The 24756-nt window shown below is 36.0% G+C and overlaps 1 protein-coding gene across 1 annotated transcript in view; it reads left to right on the forward strand.

Annotated features, from left to right (window-relative positions):
• The window catches only part of LOC150099443 (cytochrome P450 4c3-like), a 28988-nt gene extending 4995 nt beyond the window's left edge, over nt 1–23993 (forward strand). Inside the window, exons 4-9 of the mRNA XM_090404356.1 lie at nt 3644–3860; nt 15122–15313; nt 18818–18991; nt 19206–19272; nt 21546–21725; nt 23827–23993. Coding sequence (XP_090260482.1) covers nt 3644–3860; nt 15122–15313; nt 18818–18991; nt 19206–19272; nt 21546–21725; nt 23827–23993 — 997 coding nt within the window. The remainder of the gene's footprint in view (nt 1–3643; nt 3861–15121; nt 15314–18817; nt 18992–19205; nt 19273–21545; nt 21726–23826) is intronic.
• Nucleotides 23994–24756: the final 763 nt, after the last annotated feature.

The following is a 24756-nucleotide window of genomic DNA, read 5'->3' on the forward strand; positions in this document are numbered from 1 at the left end:
AAACCCCTCAATCGACAGACAACAAGAAGCAAAAATTAGCGTTTAAGGGGAAGTCTTCAATGAGTTGGAGAGTTAAGTGATTTGCGTCTCTCGTGGTTTGCCGAGAATGTCATATATCTATCGGAGAATTTTGAATAATCTCTAAACAGTAGTCTGCTAACTGAACATAGATGTCTTACGAATTTCTTTAGTTTCTCAATGAATTCCACTGGTCGGTGTGTTACTGTGTACAGGAGGCGGCCTGAGTTGGTTTGAAAAAGTACAAATGTGATGTCTAAACGAATGAATTCCTGGATTATCTAATCTAGGTTATTAATATCCAATAGTTTTACAGTCTTTGTTGGATTATATCAACATATAATATTGAAAAAGTAGTACAATTTAACTTGGTTATCTCATGATACCTGGGAACATGTACTATTTTGGATTTCAAATTGATAAGATGTAAAATAATATCACAAGCTTAGCAGGGTCATTTATCAGAAAGATATCTTGTTTGGAGTGCAATTAGAATTATGTATTATTCTGTTAGATTTCAATTGAACAAATATTAAATCTAAATTTTTTTCAATTAAAAAAACATTTAGATTCATTTTCAAACTGCAACTGGAAATTGTTTTATAAAAGAAAACATTTGTCATCTGAGATTTTATGAATATTAAACTCTCAGCCAGCAAATAATTACTTTACTAGAAGGAATGTTAGATGAGTAACATCTAATATTTTTGTAAAATGTTTAAAGGAGGATATCAAATATTCACCAGTTGGTACTGCTGCATTAGTAAAGTGATAGATATAACAAAATCAGTTTTAATAATTCAAGGGAATAGACCAGAGTAGCATCAAACTGTAGTAGGTTCCCACATCCCCAACCCACGGTTTGGGATCAATGTGCTAAATAAATATATAAAATAAATTGACAATAGATGAACCAATATTTGTAACTGATTATTACTGAGCCAACAATTATATGCGTACTACGAAATTTAAGACAGAGTAGATTGTATTGGCTCCTGTGTATTCTCTCAGCTAATCTTCTCACTCTCATTCATATACTCTTTTTTAATTTTAATTTTATTTTATTTCCATTTTATTCTTTTCATACACGAGAATTTTTAACAGTTTCAAATTAGATAATCATTATATATACATATAATTAACCAATATTCCACCCAGAAGAACAACCAGTTATGCATTACTTTCATCACTTCTATAATCATTCGTGAAAACCTTTCCATATATATATATATATATATTTCAATAACAGTAAACATGAACTTCTTGTAGTTATTCTACATCCTTTCTGTACTGTCGTTTTTATAAACTTTCTGTGAATCTTCTTCTTTCTTCTGACTGCAGCAAATATTTGCTATCTTATATATATGCTCGGAACTAACCTTGAAATATAACAAATTAATCTTCAAATAAAACTCCTGTCCATCTCCTGTTAGGAGTGGACAGGAGTTTTAGACGTAATTTGTTAGACCTAATAATCAGATGATAACTAATCTGTGAATGAGTGATGAGTGGACTGCCAGAATCAGATATGAGTGTTTTTTCTGTTAATCGTTTCAACGAGAGGTATATAATAGATTGTGGAACTAGTTTGGGTCTCTTGCCATGAGTCTTCGCTCTCCATGGAGTGCCAGTACAACAACAACATTGCCTCTTAATTAACTGTCTATCGCAGAATCAACGCCTGCCATCTTGAACTAGCAACCTCTAATGATTTCTAATTATTGTTTGTAAAGTTACTCTTAATTCCATTTCCAAGATGAAATGATTGTATATAGGAATTCTAGACGACTAATTCAGTTAATCGGTAATTCCTATAATAGTATTATGCAGTTTGTGATAGGTGTCAAGAACTTCTTGCAAAAAATTAGCTTATGATATTATCTCATTATCTCTCATATTAACTCTCTAACCCTTTGAGTAACACACCACTAATGCTATTATTTCTTCCTTCTATACGAAGTACTCTGCGTCACAACAACTGGATAGATTCTTTCAAGCAAGTATTGCATTTCTATTCCAAATAGGAAGGTGCATTAGCGATATTGATTCTTTGATTCGCATCCTGTGTGCAGTCGAAGAACTTTTATATGGATTTGCATTTGAAGGAGAGTTTATCTGTCTAATATGAAAGAGTAATCTTTTTCATTCAATAAAAGTAGGGTTTGCTCTTGTAAAATAGATAGACAAGCAAGAAAGAAATACAGATAATTATTCGAGATACACTAATATTATATCCTCCATTATTAAGAAGAAATAAGCACCAATTCCAATACAAGGAAATACACTACACACAACAGCAGCACAAATTGAACCTGTACACACACACTCTCTCTCTCTCTCTCTCTCTCCTAACGAGAACTCCTTAGTTATATATACAAATGTCATTTATATTGAATTAAATTCATTCATTTATCAAAATAAATGAATGAATTTACTTCAAGGAAGCCATTTGTAATATAATACCACAAAATAACCAAAATAACATTCCTTACTTCTAACATAATACGATCATTACATTCAAATAACGTATGCAATTTGCTTTCTAATCCAGTGGCGCCTCCAAAATGTGGTACGCGTACACCAGGGGGTTCGCGAGTCGATACGTGTGGGGTACGTCAAGAAAAGTTTTATATTGATAGAAAAAAATTAAGTAATTAATTAAACATAAATAATATTACTTTCTTTCATCAATTAAACATATATCTAATATATATGTTTAATTGATGAAAGAAAGTAATATTATTATATTACTTTCTTTCATCAATTCTTACTTTCAAAGACGTTATAAAGATTCTGTAAACCTGAATTTGCGAGCAGCGCACATTGGGCGACATTGCACACATAATTGTCCATGCAGATCTATCATGTTTTGTCATGTCATGTCATGTCATGTCAATAAAAGAGCATCCTCGTCCTACATGTGTATTGTGTCCTGAGGCGCTATGTAATGGAAGTATGAAACCATCATTATTAGTAAGACACTTAAAAACTAAACATCCTGAACATGAACACAAATCTTTACAATTCTTTGAAAGATGTTTGAAGACATATAATTCTCAATCCAACAACTTAAAAACATTCACTAAAATTAACGATAAATATTTGGAGGCATCTCTTGAAGTTGCATTCTTAATTGCAAAAGACCAAAAGCCACACACCATTGGGGAAACACTGGTACTCCCAACCGCCATAAAAATGGTAGAAATAATCCATGGAAAAGAATATGCAGATAAACTAAAATGTATTCCCTTATCAGCAAATACTATTGGTAGACGTATAGAATTCATTGCAAATAATTTAAAGGAGCAACGTATCGCAGTATCAGAAGCCATCAAATCAGAATTTCAACAAATTATGAAAGAAATGAAAGGTCATTGTTCACATTAAATATTGTAATAAATATGTTTGTAAGCTGTTAATAATAAAAATAATATGTAAAAATATCTAACGTTTTTAATTATTATGTGATGATACAAGGCATATTTCCTCTTTATAATACTTATTACAATAGATTTTTGCTCAATCAATTGGGTACGTGCTATTTATTTGTTTTGTCTTGTGGGTACGCGATCAAAAAAGTTTGGAGACCACTGTTCTAATCCACTGTGATCGGTTTTGTTTACAGTTATGGCGAAAAGTGGAAAGCCAGACGAAAGATGTTAACCCCTGCATTCCACTTCACTATACTTGAAAGTTTTGTACAAATATTTAATGAGCAATCTTCGATCCTGCTTGAAAATTTGAATGCTGCAACTAAAGAAGAGTGGATTGATGTCATCCCATTAATCAGCGCGTATACTCTAGATGTTATCTGTGGTAAATATAGGATTTGTTCAAATTTAGTGAATTTTTATTTATCATATTTAATTAGAAATGCACCATTTCGAAGTACAGTTAACATTTAAAGTGGGCTTAAATGGTTTTGCTTATTACGTGTTCTTGGAATAAAGGCTAATGTAGACTCAAAGCGTATAACCTATATTTATATAAAAATAAAGTATATTATATTATTTTGTGTATAAATTATACATAACGTACATAGTATATAACAACAAGGCCTCTTTTACCCCATAGAAATGGCATTTGTATCAATAGCGCTAGGAATCCTGAAGTGGAATCTTTCTGTAAACTAAAGAAAATTGATCGTAGAACATGGACTGTTTCAGGCATTATTATACTGCATTAAGGTGAAGGACTAAGAAATGGCAGCGCCTATCTTCACCAGATGTCATTTTTGATTAGTGATAACCTTGGGCCATCTATCGCTGATTGGCCATCGATGGTGATTAAGCTTCCCCCCCCCCCATCCATCTTCAAAAGTTAGCCAGGGGTAAAACCACTTCACCTGTTCTCTATAGGGAGTAAAGTGAGCAAGGAGATTCTTTATATTTTTATGTGTATAAAAACTAAGGCATACTATTTATTGTGACATTTAAGCAACCCATCATCTATTCGGATTTCGGAACAAACTTATGATTTTCCTTTTCCATTGCACCCACTTCTGTTTCTTGAATCAGCGAAAGTGATATTGTTTTCTTTAATAACTATTACCTCCAAATCTTTAGGAAAGACATTAAGTGGTTTTTTTTACCCTTTCTACGGTATGATCTGCCCATGCGCAGATCTGATGTTATCTTTACCATACGTGTGTCGTTTGATTTATATACAAATACGGTGCTAGATGCATGGTAGATGGAATTTTCTTTTTATTTAATCAAGAGAAATAATAAAACCTTATATTAACATTTGATGTAAGGGGGGAATTGATTCGAGGTTACATTGTGAGTGGTCGTGTTTTTTGTGTACTTGTATCTTTATAACATTTTCATTGTGATAGTTATTATGATATAACTATCACAATGTACTGTCAGAGAGCTCCTGAGAGATTTGTGATTTTTGTTGATTTATTAAGTATTTTCTTAGATTTAATTGTGTATTTTAGTATATTATTGTAGTTTTATTAGTGTAGTTATTGTACTAAAGTGTTTTATAACATAATATCAGAGAAATTATTAGTTTTTATTAGAAAAATTAAAAGCTAAAGTTTCTACTGAGGAGAGCGTTTGCCCTGAACAAAAAGACTGCTGTAGTGATGATAATAATTTATCTGATAATAAGCTGACATTAGAAATAGCTCGGTTAAAAGAAATTATTAGGAAATCGACCAGAGAATTGGAAAAGGTGGAAAAACATTTATTTAAAATTCGACAGGATTAGAAAAAGGATGAAAACAACAAAAGGCAGGAAAATACTGAACTTGGTAATGAAAATATTGATAACAACAAGGTAAGTCCGTTAGTATGGTATGGTATGGTATGGTATGGTATGGTATGGTGACTCAATTTTAAAATTTCCGCTTGCCGAGGGAGTCACCACTTTTAGTTTCCCGGGAGCGAAAACTAAAAATATGACAAACGTAATTGAAAACCAAAAACGAAATGTAAAAGAAATGGTAGTGCTGGTAGGTACTAATAATTTAAGTGGTGACAAACATAGTATGAGAGAAGATATGAAAGGTCTGTTTGAAGAAGCGAGAAAGAAATGTGAAAGAGTAAAAATTGTAAGATTACTACCTAGATATGATAGTACTGAGTGAAGAAGGAGAGCGATGATAGCAAATGATTTCACGCGCAGGCTATCTAGAAGATATGGATGTGCGTTTATAGATGTGTGGGATGTGTTTGATGGCAGAAAAGATTTGTATAAGAAGGATGGCCTTCACTTGAATTCATTTGGCATCAGAAGCCTGGAAAAATTACTTCTTGATATGAGACTTAATGCAGAGAGTCAGGGAAACTAGATCATCAAGGGAGTAATGAGGAAAATGTGTGTGAAAGTTATGGTATACAAACGAGATAAAGATATGAATGCCTTTGAACAGGATTATGTATGTGGCGAAGGAGTGGAAAAATATGCTTTGGGTTCGGACCTTTTAAGTATGTCTGGGCAGGGAAAAGAGAAAATTCTAGAACAAGACCAAATATATTGTATATCTAATTATAAGAATAGGCTAGGTCGTAATTTATTATGTCTATACACAAATGCCAGGAGCATTAGAAACAAAGAGGTTGAGTTTGTTGCTTTATCGAATACGATGTGGCCTAAGATTGTTGGCATTAGTGAAACCTGGCTATGAGAATCGGATATGGTAAGTGGGATCGAGTGTTACGGATATGCTATTTTTAGAAATGACAGAAGAGATAGGAGAGGAAGAGGAGTGCTACTAATGATATCAGATGACTTAAGTCCAGTTAGGGTGGAGATACAAGAAAACAATGAGGGTAACAATGTTCCATGTTGCGATGAGTTTGATTCTATTTGGTGTGAAGTGGATGTTAACAGAATGAAATATATAGTGGGGTGTTGCTAGACCTGGCAGCTCAGTTGTAGGGGAAGAAGAAATTCATCGCCAATTTAGCCTTATGGGTACCAAGCGAATGATTATTATGGGTGACTTTAATTTTCCAAACATTGATTGCGTAGAAGAGAAATCTCATGATCAGAAAAAAGAGGAATTTATTGAATTGTTGCGCATGTGAAAGAAGGAATTCGAGGTCAAAGAGTGTTGGATTTGCTCATTGCATCAGAAGGGATCTCTGTTAAGAATATGGCAATTTTACCACCAATTGGTGACAGTAATCATACTGTTTATTCTTGAGAAGTATCTACTTGTATTGAAGCTCCGATTAAATCAGGCTACATGCTAAATTACAAAGCTGGAAATTATGACCAACTTGGAAGTATACTATCTTTGGTCCAATGGTATCAGTTACTGAATGGAAAAAATGTCACAATGCATGGGAATCTTTGAAAAAGTGCTTGAATGAGACGGTATATGAATGTATGTATCCCTAGTGTTCGAAGAATAGATAGGTTGAGAGTGAAATGGATGTGAAGCCTTATTAAGCTAGAGATCTACAAGAAGAAGTTGATGTGGAAAGAATATCGTGAGAATAAGAGTGAGAGGAGTTATGAATTAAACGCTCAGGCCAGAAAAGTAACGCGTATTGTGAGAAAAGCTAAATCGGAATATGAAAAGAAGTTGGCCATGCAAGCTAAAGGCAATCCAAAAGAATATTATCGTTATGTCTCAAGCAAAAGAAAGAATGAATGTGGAAGAATAACTTTATTGAATGCAGATGGTACACGAGTGTCGGCCCCCCCCCCACCCCCCCCCCCCCCCACCCCCCCCCCCCCCCACCCCCCCCCCCCCCCACCCCCCCCCCCCCCCACCCCCCCCCCCCCCCACCCCCCCCCCCCCCCACCCCCCCCCCCCCCCACCCCCCCCCCCCCCCACCCCCCCCCCCCCCCACCCCCCCCCCCCCCCACCCCCCCCCCCCCCCACCCCCCCCCCCCCCCACCCCCCCCCCCCCCCACCCCCCCCCCCCCCCACCCCCCCCCCCCCCCACCCCCCCCCCCCCCCACCCCCCCCCCCCCCCACCCCCCCCCCCCCCCACCCCCCCCCCCCCCCACCCCCCCCCCCCCCCACCCCCCCCCCCCCCCACCCCCCCCCCCCCCCACCCCCCCCCCCCCCCACCCCCCCCCCCCCCCACCCCCCCCCCCCCCCACCCCCCCCCCCCCCCACCCCCCCCCCCCCCCACCCCCCCCCCCCCCCACCCCCCCCCCCCCCCACCCCCCCCCCCCCCCACCCCCCCCCACGCTTTTTTTCTGAAGGTAGAATATTTGATTTCATACATAGAAAGAATATCCCCGAAAGTTCGGTGATCTTATGCATAAAACGAGCAATACAACCAGTAAATCCAGTCTGTACAAATGGTCGTAAGAGTAAAATTAGCTATTCAAATTACATCTGTGATCATCTGAGCATATTTATCTTTGCATAACAAAGTAATAAATACTTTCTTTGAATAAGGAATGTAAGTGTACTTATTGTAAACTAATTCGAAAGTATGAAATTTAAGTCTTATTCGTGGTGAAACGAATGCTTTTTTACACCAATCTATGAGTTATCAGATTTGATCTAAAGTGTAGTAGAATACAAAGAAGTTGATACCTTGAACTTCCAAAAACGTCTTTGAACCAGTCAATATTTTATTCAAATGTATAACAACATCCTTGTCAATGATCAAGTATTGAAAAATCATTTCTTTACTTCAGAAAATGAATGAAATTCTCATTCTTTAAAGAATGGTTTCCTGAGCACAGATTGAGAATAATTTTGATTCAAGTATTTTCGAGCAACCTGTCCTCTCATGCATAGCAATAAATCCTGTTCTTTTCTCCCAATCACTCATTCATGAGTTATGATTCTCGTTCATAAATTTCATTAAAACAAGAAAAAAAGCTATATTGTGAACTTGAATTTCTAGTTTGTATAAAGTGCTTAAACACAGATTCTTAATCCCTGTTAATTTAGGATCTGAAGCAATTCTCAACATTGTAATTAATATAACATAATTAGGAGTGTGCGAAGTTGATAATGGCGACAACGTTTCAAGTAGAGTAACACTGCTGTTGAAGAAAACTACCTTATGTACAGAATATATGAATATATTTTACTTGGAGGTTGGAGACTGCAGATGTTAATTCGAATCAAGGTTGAATTCCCCAAAGTTTTCTGGCATATACAGGGTGGGCCAAAAGTTAAAGTATGAGGTGACATGTAAACAACTTTTTTGTTAATAGTTCAATTTCTTGTTTTGCAGGTTTGCTTGTTTTATTATAACTGAGTCTTGGGAGATTGATCATGAGGAATTTCACGAAGGACAACGACTAAAAGTAGTGGAATTTTATTTCAAAATAACATTCTGAAATGGTCCATTATTTTGACCCAAAGAACTTACCGACGCCATTTCCAAGTCAGAAATGTACTCCCACCGCAATCATTCGGCAACTAATCAATGCTTAGACGAAAAGGGTTCTGTGATGAACCTTCCACCTACTGGCAGACCACGTTTGGCTCTTCATTACTAGCCGACCACGTTTGGCTCGCAATGAAGAAAACATTGAACGAGTTAGTACCAGTATTGATGTAGAACCGCAAATATCAACGAAAAGACGTTCTAGGGAACTAGGGTTGTCCCGAATATCCTTAAGGCAAATTTTAAGAAATGATTTAAAGATGTTTCCGTATAAAATACAGTTGGTGCAGGAACTGAAACCCATGGACTACCATCAGCGCTGAAATTATGCGAATCGCATCCAGGAATCAGGCAGAGAAAACCATGAATTTGTTCCTCAACGTATCATGTCTGGCAAAGCTCATTTCATTTGAATGACTTCATCAATAAGCAGAACTGTCGTTTCTGGGGTACAGCAAATCCACGGATAATTCATCAGCGCCAACTGCACGTTACCAAATGCACCGTCTGGTGTGGCGTGACCTCGCAGGAAGTTATCGAGCCCTACTTCTTCGAAACTAAAGAGGCTGACACACTGACAATTACTGGTGATAGATATCGGGATATGGGTGAAAATGTTTTACTTGGTGTAGTGGAAAATCGTCCTGAAATGTGGTTTCAACAGGGTGGGGCAACTTTCCATACAGACAGGGATACAATGAACCTTTTGAGGCAAGTGTTCGACGAGCTGATACTTTCAAGACATTTCCAGATTAATTGGCCCCACGTTCGCCCGACCTTACGGCCCCTGATTACTTCCTGTGAGGATATATCTGAAGGAGGGTGTGTACGTAAACAAACTGCGTACACTTGAGCAGCTCGAGGAGAATATCCGTGTAGAAATTCAAGCATTAGATCCTCAAACATTAACTACTGTTATGAACAATGCAATCGAAAGAGCCCGACATTGCGAGGCGGCAAATGGAGCTCATTTGAAAGAGTTCGCCTTCCATACCTAACCTAATCAAATCTCCATATGTTAGACATTCACTGTATTTAATATCACTGAAATTAGTTCATGAATAAAAAAGTTATTTAAATGTCAAATACTACTCTAACTTTTTGCACACCCTTTATTTCAAATGTTTAAAATACACCGGTATCCAAAAGCTAACGACGAGCGATATTTTTCATAATTTCAATAGCTGCAGTCACATGTGGACATAAATTAATTGCAAGCAAACTAATAAATTTTATTACCCAAAAATATATTATAAATTTCGTACAAATTAAATTGTAATACGTTTTTGGAAAAAGTTGAAAGTTCCGTAAAGACATAGTCCTGCTTATAGGTTTTGCTTAGAGAAAACTATGATAAGAGACAGTATCGAATGTGACCAACCCGGACTACGATGCAGCTCTCGCCACCATGTCGTAACAAGAGTAGGACTAAGTGTTTTAGGAGTTCTTGAAGAAAACATCCCGCTTCTCTTCCAGAGAAAATAAGACTGTTGTTGGTTTTTTGGAGAGGATTTCGAGCAGAAATGCATCTTCCTATTTGGGCCGAAGGTTTTCTATGGGATATGGATCTCAGTTGACTTCATGATTCATGGTAGAGCCAGGGCCACCTCTTAACGAAAGTCTGGAACAAATTTAATTAGTTTGAAACGCTGCTCAGACGCTGGATACAACGCTAATGAGATCCCTCGGCCCTTCCTCAAGCTTCCCAATAATTCTTCCCTGAGTGAAATCATCTACATGACGCATTTGAGACATCACAAAACATCCAATTTTTCAACTTACTTGCTTCACAAAAAGAACGTACTTCAAATGCCATTTGCGTAGTAACTGTTCTTCTTGTAACTTCTATGCTGTTGAGTTCTACTATGTGACCTTTTTTCGAATATTTAGTCGTTTAACGCTTTCTACTCCAAATCGTTATCTCTACAGATTGCCACAAGCGGATTCGTCTGAATTTGCGACTGTAATCTTCAGAAATAAGATTTCGACAGTAGTACATGTGCGAATTCCATTGGTTATTTTGGCTGGTTTGTGCTCTGAAAAACCAGAATGTTTGGAAAGACAAAACTTACACCTGATTCACCTGCCTTCATTAGAAAGTATGAAGGATATATTAAAGAATAACCATTCTCTGATATTCAGATAACACCAAAGATGTCACGTGTAGTGCAGAAGTTGAATGGCCCGTTGGATTGGAGTGAAATACACGTGCACATAAGTAATCAACAAATCAATAAGAAGAAAATGGTGAAGAAGGAATATCGTGAGAATAAAGATGAGAGAGTTGTGAAATACGAGGGTGGTCTGAAACGTTCTCGGCTTAACAATGAAAAAACGAATTTATAATTTCAAAATTATTTTTGTTTTTCAACGTAATCTCCTTAAGACTAATACATTTATCTCACTGATGGTCCAGCACCATTATCCAGTCCCTGTAGTGGTTCTCATTAAGATCTGCAACATACCCTTCTACAGCTGCAATCACCTCTTGATTCGAAGAAAATCGCTGACCAGCGAGGAAAAGGTTTAGTTTTGGGAAGAGATAGCAGGCAAAGGGAACCAAATCTGGGGAATAGGATGGATGTTCCAACAATTCATAAAGCAGATACCTTAATTTTCCCATTGTCAAAACACTTTTTTGGGCAAGTGCATTGTCCTGATGAAAGATGATTTTTTCTTCTGCAAACTGGATCTTTTCTCACGTGTGTTTCGTTTAGTCTGGTTAAAAGATCGGAATAATATTTCCCGGTTATTGCTTTACCCATTTCAAGATAATTAATAAACAAAATGACTTTAGCGTCCCAAAACACCGATGCCCTGACCTTTCCTGCCGATGGAACCGACTTTGTATTCTTTGGCGCTGAACAACCGGCTTCTGTCCACTATTTTGAATGCTGTTTGGATTTGGTGTGCAATAGTGAATCCAAGTCTCATCCGTAGTAATAAATCGACGCGCAAAATCAGTTTTATTCTTGTAAAAACACTCCAAGCACTGATCAGAGATTTTCATGCGAGTGCGTTTTTGATCTGAGAGCAGCACCCATCTTGCGCAAAGCTTTTTTTCATTTACAATTCTTCATTCAAATATATCGTACACGTTCTTTTGAAATACCTATAGTCTCAGCAATTTCACGCATTTTGACTTATCGGTCATCCAATACCATATCGTGTACTTGATCAATGATTTCTGTTGTTACACTTTTTGGATATCCTTCATGTAGATTATCTTCAAGGCTGTTTTTAAACTCGATAGCCCATTTCTTAATTGTCGAGAACGAAGGAAACGCGCTCTCATAGGCTTTTGTGAACTTCGAATGAACTTCTTTTGGCGTTAAACCTTCTTTTACAAAGAATTTTATAATCGCACGATACTCAATTTGATCCATTTCAAGGGATACAGACAACATTTTTGCTTCAGACAGCTGCATAAAACAAACTACTTTATACAATGACTTGCAATTTCACTTGGATGCTTATGACTGATGTACCAATTTGAAAAAAAATCTTGCCAATAGTATTTTCATCTATATTCGTGGCCTTGAACCTTTATGGCCACCCTAGTATATAAAGCGCAGGCCTTAAAACTTACAACTTCTGTATGGAAAGCTAAACCGAAGTATGAAGAGAAATTTGCAGTGCAGCAAAAGTAATCTAAAAAAATTTCGTTATTCCAAATCAAAGAAAGAAATAATATGGAAAAATACCTTTAGTGAGTGCAGTAGGTTTTTTATTTTCTCTCGAGTGGTGGTCAACGTTTAGAGAAGTTGTTAGAACTCGCATACTGTGGCGGTTGCCAGACATGATATACTTATTGAAATTGAAATATTGAAACCTTTGATGAGAAATTCAGTATCTATCATAATGATATATTAACATTGTTTAATTTGGACAGTAAAGATAATTAATATAACAGAACACTAATCCAGTATATTTTTATTATTGTATTCTAGAATAGTACATTAATATTACATAAATAAACTGCATTGATATGACTGTTTCTAAATAGCATCATATAGTGCTGCCATCTCTTGACAGAAAATACTTTTTGATTATGTATAATACTGCATTAGTATATAGAATAACAATAATTATTATAGTTCGCCCACCGTTTGTAGGTCCTTGCTTCGCGTCTTTCCAAGAATAGTCGATTCATGCTGAAGGGGAGAAAGAAATGAAGGACTTCCGAATTGGTCGCCAACACGCGAAATCACGTGCTTTATAGATAAATTTTTCCAACTGGTATACAAGCAACATAGTTAACTGCAATAATCATAAAAGAGAAGTTAATTTTCCGACCGGTAATAATAAACAACTCATACCACAATACGGACTGATTAGCCTATTATCGGAATGGATTCTCCTTTTTCTGGGATGCGCAGAAGTGTCGAAGGATCTCTAATCGGTGGGCGAACTATATTTACATATTAAGGTATATAATATTAAATTTATTGGTTGTTTTACTGTTAAAGGATATTATTACACTTTAGAATTTAAATTTCTTTTTTTGCAGCTGTATTGTTATGATGAGTGAATTTCGTCCTTTTCTTCAGACATTTCTCCTATTTACGTATCCTGCTTTTGAAAATCCAAACAGGATCTCCTCTAACGCAGTTCATGCTACTTTGAGGCACGTTTGTTCTATTGGAAGCACATGACTAGAATCATCGCCCTTGGATTGAAATTATATACTTCGCATTCTATGGTGTATTTTTATTTACCTTTATATTTATAAACGCATCTTAATATGTATCTAAATTTATTTTATAAGAATATGATAACGGAATCAACATAGGAGGCACGCAGGAACAAGGGGTGATGGAGCTAACAGGGCAGTAGACAACAAGGAAGCGTACAGCAAAATCTCTCCAAATAAAAGCCTATAGGAATAAAATGGTACCCAGGACAAATTGTCCTCAAGATTTGTCCTATTTACGTATCCTGCTTTTGAAAATGCAAATAGGATTTCTTCTAACGCAGTTCATGCTACCTTGAGGCACGTTTCTTCTTTTGGAAGCACATCACTAGAATCATCACACTGGGTTGTTGATTTACAAGCCTGATACTTTCAATGGCCTTCCAGACGGTTGAGTGTTCATGCCCGAAAAGACCATAGAAAGTAAAATACCAACACTCGCATAGGATGTTGGTGCGTTTCTCTTCATCAATGGTTGCTGATAAATATTCCATAATTGCGGTTAAAAAAAGGTGGGAGGAGATTCATTTTCATGCACACTGAAGGAAGAGGAAGTATTCCATTAGGAAGAGCTGGTGGCGGATGCAACGACAAGTGGCAAAGACATAGGTGCTACGATTGTCTTTCATTAAAATTGTCTTTCATTAAAAACTTCACACACTTGAAAAAGCCAATACAGAAATTTTAGTTTTGACGAGTCGTTTTCACTAACGTCTGTGGACCATACATTAGAGCGATACTTGTATGTTTTCCAAGCACTGCTTTAAATCAGAATATTTTAGGTTATTTTATTTCTTTAAAGAGCTCATTATTCCAGCTCTTTACAGAAATAATTCTTCGTTTGTTGGCCTTTGTTTTTTTAAACACTATAAAAGTCATATGAATTTTAAAGTATATTATACCCAGCAGTACTTTAAATTATTTATATTAATATATAATGTTTCGGCAGCAAAACATTACATTACTGATATATTTAAGAACACAAAGGCATTTCCGTTAATTGCCAAGCAATGGTTTTCGAAATGCATAAATTCCTAGATATTTCAATAATTCATAAAAATTAGAGAAAAAAAATGGTATATTAGAGTGCGGTTTGCACGAATGTGAAATGGAGGGCAATTTTATTTATTTATTTATTTATTTTTGGCGGGGGGGATTTACTTCAAGTTTTCACCGATAGAGGGCGCTGTACCACATGCATCATTTGCAAATACGTGCAAATGAGAGTTCTATAAAACGCAGGGCGTACTGCTGAGGGCTCGTAATGAATGCAATTTTAACAATCACAAAACTGAAGCTTTATTGATAATATATAGCTTGACATAAATTACAAAAAAAAATTTTGCAATTTTAAATATGTTTAAGTTTTGATTCCATCTAATATTATTCTCACAACCGGAATAAACCAGCGGTATACTGGTTTATTCAATCTCACGTTAAAAACCGCTCGCGCTTAAACTAGCAGAATTCCTTCATCGCTGTCTGCTACTACTACTATCGTGCTAATTTAGACATGAAGTGACTTTCCTCTTATTGTCGGAAATTTAGAAAATATCTTAATTTTCTGTGCTCTTTTTTCTTGTTCTAGGTTATCCATAGAAGAAAACAGTCATACATTGAAAACCCGGTTTCGATACAGGTCAGTGAATCTACTCTTCACGAATATAACAACGGAAGTAAAAGACTAGAATTATTAGATCTTTTACTGCATCAACACCTGTCCGATCCATCTTTCACGGAAGAAAACATCCAAGAAGAAGTGGATACCTTTATGGCTGCGGTGAATATATTTGTTCGGAATTTACATCAACAACGGTAAAGGATATGTTAGACATATAGAATAATTTAAAATTTCTTCCAGAAACGTTTTTCATGTAGAAATTTGTAAGTTACTGTGTGTGCACTAAAATTCATTAGAAACTGCAATTAAATACATAAAGTCAGCCTTATTAATACAATTAATGCAAGAATTTAATTTAAAAAATTAAATACTTTATTATTTAATTTTCTCGAAATATTATTTGCGAGTGTCAAACATTGCATTATCCCTTTGTCAGTTCTAACCCCTAAGTGTGTAATTTTCTGGCTTTTTCTACTGCATATTGATCGTTTTAATTTCTATGTGCCATTTGCTGTTCATATAAATATGTAAATAAATATAAATAAATAAATACCTTAATTAATTAAGTTTTGTTTTAATCATATTTATTTTACAACTTACGTTTTGAGACGTTTCACACAATGCTTTCTATTCTGATGGTATATCAGTGAATTTGATGATAAGTCAAAAGTTTGTCTTCTGCAAAATCTAAATATTCCAACTATGACATAGGATTCCATTCATTTCCTGTTCTTAATTCCTTCTTCATAATCCATTCAATGACTATATTAAAGTGCAAACTATTCTGATATTGCTTGCTATGGAATAAAACAACTTTCATTAACTTATTCCTTTTTATTTTGCTCTCGAAAAATTTGTCGGGAATTTCATAGCTTTTTATACAATCTGTTCCTGTTTCAATACTCTCAAATGCTTTGGGAAAATCTATAAAATGTCGGTACACTGGTGTCAAAAACTAAGGACGAACTATTTTTGAAGATTACAACCGTAAATTCAAAAGAATGAGATTATATAATTTGAATAACTGATGATTTCGAGTAGAAATCGAGTTTTATTCTTTCCTTTGATTCTAGACGACACTTGAACTGCATGAAATAGGTGGTACTGCTTATCATCGTGAGAGTATTCTTGAAAGGGATAGGCGGTGCTCGGGCATGATGTGGAGATGCTTAATGGACGCACCAAGCTACTAGTTCTGAAAAAAGGAACTTTGAGTGGTGAACGATATTCCAAAGTACTTGAACGTCATGTTCGATTGTTCCGTGCTGCTGTAAGCGAAGAATTCATTTTTATGGATGACATTGGCATTGATCTCTTCTGGAGATCAAATATATATTGATCAAGTCGAGAGGCCAGCATTCTCCTCATATCTCAACCCCCAAGACAATACATTTGGAACGTTACAGGAAGAAGCACCACTGCTCGAAATTCCCCTCAAGTAAACAAACAAGACGTTATGTTTGCTCTGAAGGAGGAGGAGGAGGAGTGGACCAGTTTGCCTCAAGAATTCCTGAATTATTCGGTGATAAGCTTGTTCCGACGTTGAGAGAGCTGCATCGCAAGTCGGGGTAGACCTATTCCATACTGAAATAACTCTGCGCATGGTTTTTTATACATTGATTCCATAACAACGTCATTAGAAAATTTGTAACTTTTGCCAAATCGTATTGAAATTTAATTTGTACAACATTTATAATATATTTGGGTGTAATATAATTTAATATCATGCTGGTAATAAATATATGTCTATATTTCGTTCTGGTCAACAAACTGTTATTATAATCAGGTAAAATGTAGTTCTCCCTCAGCTTTTGGAGACCAATGTATAATTAGCTTCTAAATTCTATGCTTTGCTCAATAATATTTCTTAAGGTAAAAGTATGATGCATTCCTCCAACGTTTTCTAAAATTAGTTGCTCATACTTTAATATATCTTTTCCTTTCTACTTTATTTTAATACTATTTATTGATATTGGACAGAATCGTTCAGCAGTTACGACGAATAGACCAATTCCCCTCCAATTTTCACTCATTTGAGATCTCTTTCTTTGGAAGTAAAGTTATCATCGCTTCTTCCTTTATAGATATCATTTCAATGTTTGATGTGTTGTTAAAGATCATTTGTAATTGACCAACAGTTTCTTTAGCATTTGATTTGCTATATTATCATTGTCCCCATAATCTTTCACTGCTGACTCTCTATTACTTGCATTAGTTCAATTTAGAAACTAGTTCTAATATAATATTTAATTCTTCGCTTATTCTTCCATTACTGATCTACTGATCATATCAGATATGCACCCTCTGTCCAAAAAGAAACCGAACCTTTGGAAAATAGAAGAAACTAGTGGCGCCAGCTCTTGCACTTTTTGTTGTCGAAAGTTGCAACCTTCATTAGTGTTGTGTCAACTGTTTATGACATTTGTTTCATTAGAAGCCGAGTTACAGTTCCAAGAGTGACAGAGTGTTTTGACGAACGGTCGGAAAATGAGTTTCAAATAGAGAGCTGCGATTGACTTTTGTGTTAATCTTGGCAAACGTTTTACCGAAACGCATCAAATGCTTCAAAAAGCATACGGTAATGAATGCTTATCCCGTACTCGAGTTTACGAGTGGTTTAATCGATTTCAAAGTGGTCGTGAGACGTTTGAGGACGACGAAAATCCGAGCCGTCCAAAAACTTGACTGAGAAATGTAAACATCCCAAATGCGTGATTTCATCAAAGAAAATCCGAAATCATCCATGAGCTTGATTGCAGATGAATTGGAGATTCTAAAATTAGCTGTGCACAACATTTTTACAGAGAATTTGTGACTTTATAAATTGATTTCGCGATTGGTTCCCCACAAGTTGACCGACGACCAAAAAATATATCGAATTGAATACTGCAAGGACTTCATTAAAACCGCTCGTATGGACTCAAAATTCCTTGAAGCGGTAGTTACTGGTGACGAAACGTGGTTTTTTGAGTATGAGCCCGAAACAAAGCGTCATAGTGCTGAGTGGAGACCACCAGAAGAGGAGCATCCGATAAATATCGCTCGGACAAGTCAAAAGTAAAGACAATGCTGATTTGTTTCTGCGATTTCAAAGGCATTATACACAAAGAATTCGTTCCCCATGACCAATGGTCAATGGTGAGTTTTATCTCGAAGTTTTGAAACGATTGATAGCGAGAATTCGTCGCGTACGGCAGGAATATCGTGACGACCGACCATTTGTCAAAACACACTGTAACTCTGCTTCTAATGAAAAAAATGTCATAAACCGTTGACACAACACTATTTGTGGTTTCCGCTTTCGACAACAAAAAGATACAACAGGTAGCCCCAAAAGTTTCTTCTATTTTTGAAATGTTCGGTTTCGTTTTGGACAGAGGGTGTCTTATTTTCAACCAGACTTTCTTCAAATTTTCTGTCTTCCAAAATTATTATCAATTATAGCATTTCCATTTCACGCCTTTACTTTTCATTAAACTTTATAGCGTACCATAATGCTGCAGACCTTTGTCATAATGTCCACATAAGTTCCATTATCGTGTCTTCAATCTTTTAATTAACTTGTCTTACGCTCTATAATTTCTGAAATGTGCAGTTTATTTTAATTAGTACTAGTAATGCACGCCCTAAATCTTAATTTTGATTTATTCTTATCTTATACAGGGTCATGACACTACAGCGTTCTCACTGAGCTGGACTCTATACTGTATTGGATTGAATCCTCATGTGCAAAAGAAGATCCACGAAGAAATTGATTCCGTCTTCGGAGATGACCAAGATCGCCACGTAACAGTAAATGATCTCGCAGAAATGAAATACCTTCAATGTGTCGTTAAGGTGAATTTTGATTGTCATCAGTTAAGAATATCTCGAGATTTAATACAGTTTTCTTTGTAATTAATTTTGTAGGGAAATTTGTATTATCTGCTTGTGTATTATAATTATTGTCTATTTTGACCAGATTTTTTCTATAACGTTCAATAACTTCTGTATATGTGTGTATGTATGTAGTGAAATATTATTTTAATCTTTTTGTATGTTCATTAAACAGGAGTCATTGCGCTTATATCCCACGGTCCCAATAATAGGCCGTCGTTGTGCAAAGGATACCATGCTTGGTAAGTAACAGTGGATGAAATCGGATTAGAGGTTAACTCACACTTTAGCTAATAAGTAACGAGACAAATATTATTGCATAAAATCTCCTCCCATCCATCTGTCGTCTACACCTGTTCGTACAGGTGTTCAAAGACGCAGAGCGGAAGTCCTGAACGGTAACCTTCTTTAATCTCTGGTTCACACCGCGTTGGATGTCTTCAATGTCTCTGAAGTACTTCCTGCTTTCAAGGCAATCTCCGTCTTTGAGAAGTGGAAACAGTCTGCTGGAGAAAAATCTCACAAATGGGGGAGGGGGGAGTTCGATCACACAGATCGACTTCGAAGGCAGAAACTGCTTCACAGGCAGCGAACAGTGCGCAGGCGCATTATCGTGCAACAGAAACCAATAGTTGTTGTGGAACAGTTCTTTGCTGACACGCCACTTGGGGCATACAGACGTCGCATTACTCCTAAATAATACTAGTCGTTCACTGTGGTGCCCTCGGCAACAAATTTGTGGTGGATAATTCCAGTAGTGTCGGAAAAAAATCAAGGCTCATTGTCTTGAGCATGTGATTTTTGTAACCAGACTTTCTTCTCCCGGAGAGAAGACGATCCACTCCAATCCATGATCTCGCATTTCGGTACACGTTTAGCAGTTTTTCCTAATTTACAGTAAAATTTTGCACAGCTCTTTTCTCCATGATGAAACTTCTGACACGCTGCACTCATACACTCTTACTTCAACGGTTGCCACATGAAAACAACTATATCACCGAACTCGAAAGTTTCACCTGCGATTACAACACACTCTAGCGGTCAAAACTGTAAACACGACTGTTAATTTTATTACAAGTTCTGTACTGTAAAACAATCAATCTCATTACTTAGCGGGCACACTGTATATGTGTTGAATTTAGCATTTGTTGTATTTCATTGCAAGTTCAACGGCTGTCAGCCAAAAAAGTTGGTTTCCTCCAACAACAAACAAAAATGGCTTCTCTTGTTTCTTCCAATGATCACTACCGAGAATAACCATGGTATTTGATGTTAGCAGTGACCTAACATGAATTGCCTCTCTACCGACCAAAATGTCACATGATCTTTAATCTTGTGCCTAATACCTCGTGACATCTTGATAAGATATCTAAGAAATCATTTCTCTCATCAAATATATTGCAAATTACGGTTATCGTTTTTGTCACAAGGATCACGATCTCATTCGTTTTCTGTGCTAAGGAACGCTAGAAATTTATTGTCACGAAGTTTGGATTACAACGATATTAAACAGAATGCTTATGTGACTCCTGGTACCTTACTACTTGTATTGAGATATTATCATCCATTTTGTATCTTCGCTACAGTATTTCTTACTTATTCGACAGTTACACTACAGCATGAAAGCCCAACAGCAGGAGCCCCGTTCTTCGAAGCGCCTAATTCACACTTTTCAAATCCAGAGTATGCAAATTCTATAAACCACCGTTTTTCGAACTCTGGTCAACGTTCAACGTTGTACAACAAAATACTTCATCGAATCGAAGAGGGAATACTCGACAGTCACCATTACGCTGCTTTTTCAAAAGGAGCAAAATTCAGTTCTTCAAGAAATGCATCAACTGATTCCTGCTAATTGCAGTCTTGTCTTCTCATTGCATTCAATAAGACTACAAGTTAAATAATGTTTGGACAAGAGAACGTGAAAGAGAACACGAAAGATTCGTTAAACAAAGATCGTTTTCCATATACATGATATAAAATTACTGTTAATGTTGCACATTTTATATACAATTACTTTATTGCGCTGATAATGCCGTTATGCGGTTTGTTTTAATTATTTCATCAGCCTTTCTTTTCCTTTTTTTTTCGTGTCATTGTTAGGAGTACTCACGAAATTGTTAGATTTATATAGTTGATGTAACTTGGGAAAGCATGGAATGTAAGAATTTTTAAAAACACGAATATTACTTTCTCTTTATCGCTCGATAGAGAGTTACTTTACCCGAAAGATATCGATTTAAAGGTAGCGTTTGATGCAGTACTATTGTGCATTCCAAATGTGAGACAATTATGCGCAATGAGTGGTAATTTTTTGATAAGTATTCACAGAGTTTTGTATTCTCACAAGTGATATCCTTTATAACATTTTACATCAAATTTAGATCCACATGTGACTCCTTAAAATATTTTCGCTTGATATATGATAAATTGTGGACAAATATGTTCGCAACGAACTGAAATATATAAAAAGTTGAAATGTTCTGGTATAAAATAAATGTCAATACGATTTTAGATGGCCGTGTTATTCCTGAAGGTACAACTGTCTTCATCCCAATATTTGCTCTTCATCGCGATGAAGAAGTGTTTCCTCATGCTGACGTATTCGATCCAGAGAGATTCCTTCCGGAACAAAGCTGCCAACGACCTCCTTGTAGTTACATGCCTTTTTCATTTGGTCCCAGGAATTGCACTGGTAAAGTAAATAATTTGATTTTATTTCATTTTTAAAGCAATTGTATTATTTAGCGAAGATTTATCCGAGAAAAATTACTTCCACGAAGAATGGGTTAGGCGCATACAAAAATGTGCATAATTTATTGCAAAATACTTCACAATTCCCTCCACAACGCCTCCAAGAGTGGTGGAACATTACATTAAATTTGAGATATTAAATCAAAAATATGCAAAAATAAAAATTAATTAATTAATTTAAAAAAATAAATAAATAAAATAACTGCAAAAAAATCTAGAATTGAAGAATATATATTAAAATTAAAATTTCTCTGGGGATTAATGAAACTTTTCCAACATTTTGGAGAAATAAAAGGAATATGCTTTTTCAAATATCTTTATCGTTAACTGCATTAACTGCATTCGGTGATAATTACACTCAATTAACTTTATCGTTAATTCGGTGTAATCATCACCGAATCACTTCACTACGTAAACCTGAGAAACAGAGTAATTATATTTGAATCTCTTCCAAAACTAACTAACTAAATGAATAAACTCTAATAATTTCTTTACATAATTTTAGTATTATCTCCAATATGTTTTCGGTTTTAAATACTCATATATTTTTAGTTTGAAAGTTAATGTCCTGGCCGATTAGGCTTCATATCTAGCTAGCTCCTCTTCATATCTTTTAAAACTCCTTCCTCTGAGGGAGTTTTAAGCATACAAGACTCACTCCTACTTCGTGTTCCTGCTCTACGTTTCATGTACTAACTTAACTACTAACGACAACCAAATACGAAGGTGGTCTGAAAGTTTTCGGTCTCGACGATAGATCGCAATTCTATCGGCAAGATTTTTTTCTAAGTTGGTACATCTGTCATAAGCATCCAGCTGAAAGTGCAAGTCATTCTATCAAGGAGTTTGGTTTATATAGCTGTCTTAAGCAAAAGTGTTGTTTGTGTCCCTTAAAATTAATAAAATTGAGTATCGTGCGGTTATAAAATTCTTTGTAAAAGAAGGTTTAACGCGAAAAGAAATTCATTCGAAGTTCATAAACGTTTATGGGCACTTTTCTCCTTCGTTTTCGACAATTAAGAAATGGGCTGGAGAGTATAAACGTGGCAGTACCAGCCTTGAAGACGATCCACATGAAGGACCTCCAAAAAGTGTAACAACACCAGAAATCATTGATCAAGTGCATGATATTGCATTGCATAACCGGCGATTCAAAGTGCTTCAAATTGCTGAGGCTATAGGCATTTCAAAAGAACGTGTAGGATATATTTTGTATCAAGAATTGCATATAAAAAAGCTTTGCGCAAGATGGGTGCCGCGCTTGCTCACAACAGGTCAAAAACTACCTCGTTTGAAAATCTCTGAACACGGCTTGGAGCATTTTAACAAGAACACAATTGATTTTGTGCGTCAATTTATTACTGTGGATAAGATCTGCATTATGAATTGTTGGAACATCCACCCTATTCCCCAGATTTGGTTTCCTCTGACTTCTTTCTCTTCCCAAAACTAAACCTCTTCCTCGCTGGTCAGCGTTTTTCTTCGAATCAAGAGTGATTGCAGCTGTAGAGGGGTATTTTGCATATCTTACTGAGAACCGCTACAGGGACGGGATAATGGGGCTGGAGCATCGCTGGAGTAGTCTTACGGGAGATTATGTTGAAAAATAAAAATAAATTTGAAATTATTAATTCGTTTTTTCATTGTTAGACCGAGACTGTTTCAGACCACCCTTGAATAATCCAGTGGTTCTCACCACATCACTATTTTCGTGCGTTAAAAGTCGTTTTTCTGTTCCTACCATTGGCCTCTTCCATTACAGAAATCAATTTTTTAAATAGCCTTATATCCAAAATATTTTTCACTATTTTTCATATTTTTGTTATATTAATATTGTAATACCGATTTATCTTTAACACGTAATCAGTGACTATTATGAGATAAACAACGTTCTTATCAAGTGGTATGAAACATAATTAAAACTGTTGTGCATTATTTTTACGGCAATCTTACTAAAATAAATTAAGGGTATACGTAACAGCCTATTCAGTAATATATCTTTTAAATAAGTCCGTATAAGTTATGTTTGTTTAATTTTTCAGGTCAGAGGTTTGTTATGCTCGAAGAGAGGATTGCTTTAAGTCACATTTTTCGAAGATTTACCGTTCTTTCTCCAGACTCTCCAGATCAAATCAACTGCGAAATACCAGTTGCTTTAAGACCATGTGAGAAATTTCGTATACAATTTAGATTAAGTCAGAGCACTTAACTCAGCAATGCTTCACTTATATCCATAATATAAGACTTATTGTTAAACTGACCATAAATTTTAATTCGTACGTATGTTCGTACAATATTGCCTACCTTCTTATTGTCTACCTTTTGTACTGTGCAAGCCTTTCTCAAGGCTTGCACAGTATAAAAAATGATAAATGCAAAAAAATGTTTAAGAATACAAAAAAACGATAGTAGCTGTTAGGTAGCTAAGGTAACACGTTCGCGTGACATTTTTACTGAGTATCATGAACACGCGATACATGCAAACGCATAATATGATTATTCGCGTACTGTTGTTCTGTTGACCTGAGGGAATTAATTAGATTTTTCCAAGTATCGTTCAGTATGGCCCCTTGATTTTTGTTTAGGTTTCTGCTTGTACGTAGCACTACTGCTGCTGCTTCTTTAAATAATCGATGTCTGTAATCTTCGTCTACGTAGGGCATAGAGCTGTTATTCCAGTCTATAGTGTGGTTCCAAGTTGAAAAGTGATGTGCTAACCCGGAAGTGGTCGTTCTGTTGTGATTTACATCGCCAACATGTTCTTTCTGTCTTATTTCCAGGCTTCTCGAAGTTTGTCCAATGTAGGAAAGACCACACGTGCATGGAATATTATACACACCTGGATATTTATAAAATGGAACACTGTCTTTAGGAGATCTTAGAACCTGTCTGATGCTAGTAGTTGGTTTAAATACAACCCTAATGTTATGGGCCTTTAACAATCTCTCACTTTTTGTGGAAATTGAACCCAT

The sequence above is a fragment of the Typopeltis vanoorti genome, chromosome 14 (assembly GCF_054136105.1).
Source record: "Typopeltis vanoorti isolate ZY-2024b chromosome 14, IOZ_Tvanoo_1.0, whole genome shotgun sequence".
NCBI classification, from domain to species: domain Eukaryota; kingdom Metazoa; phylum Arthropoda; class Arachnida; order Uropygi; family Thelyphonidae; genus Typopeltis; species Typopeltis vanoorti.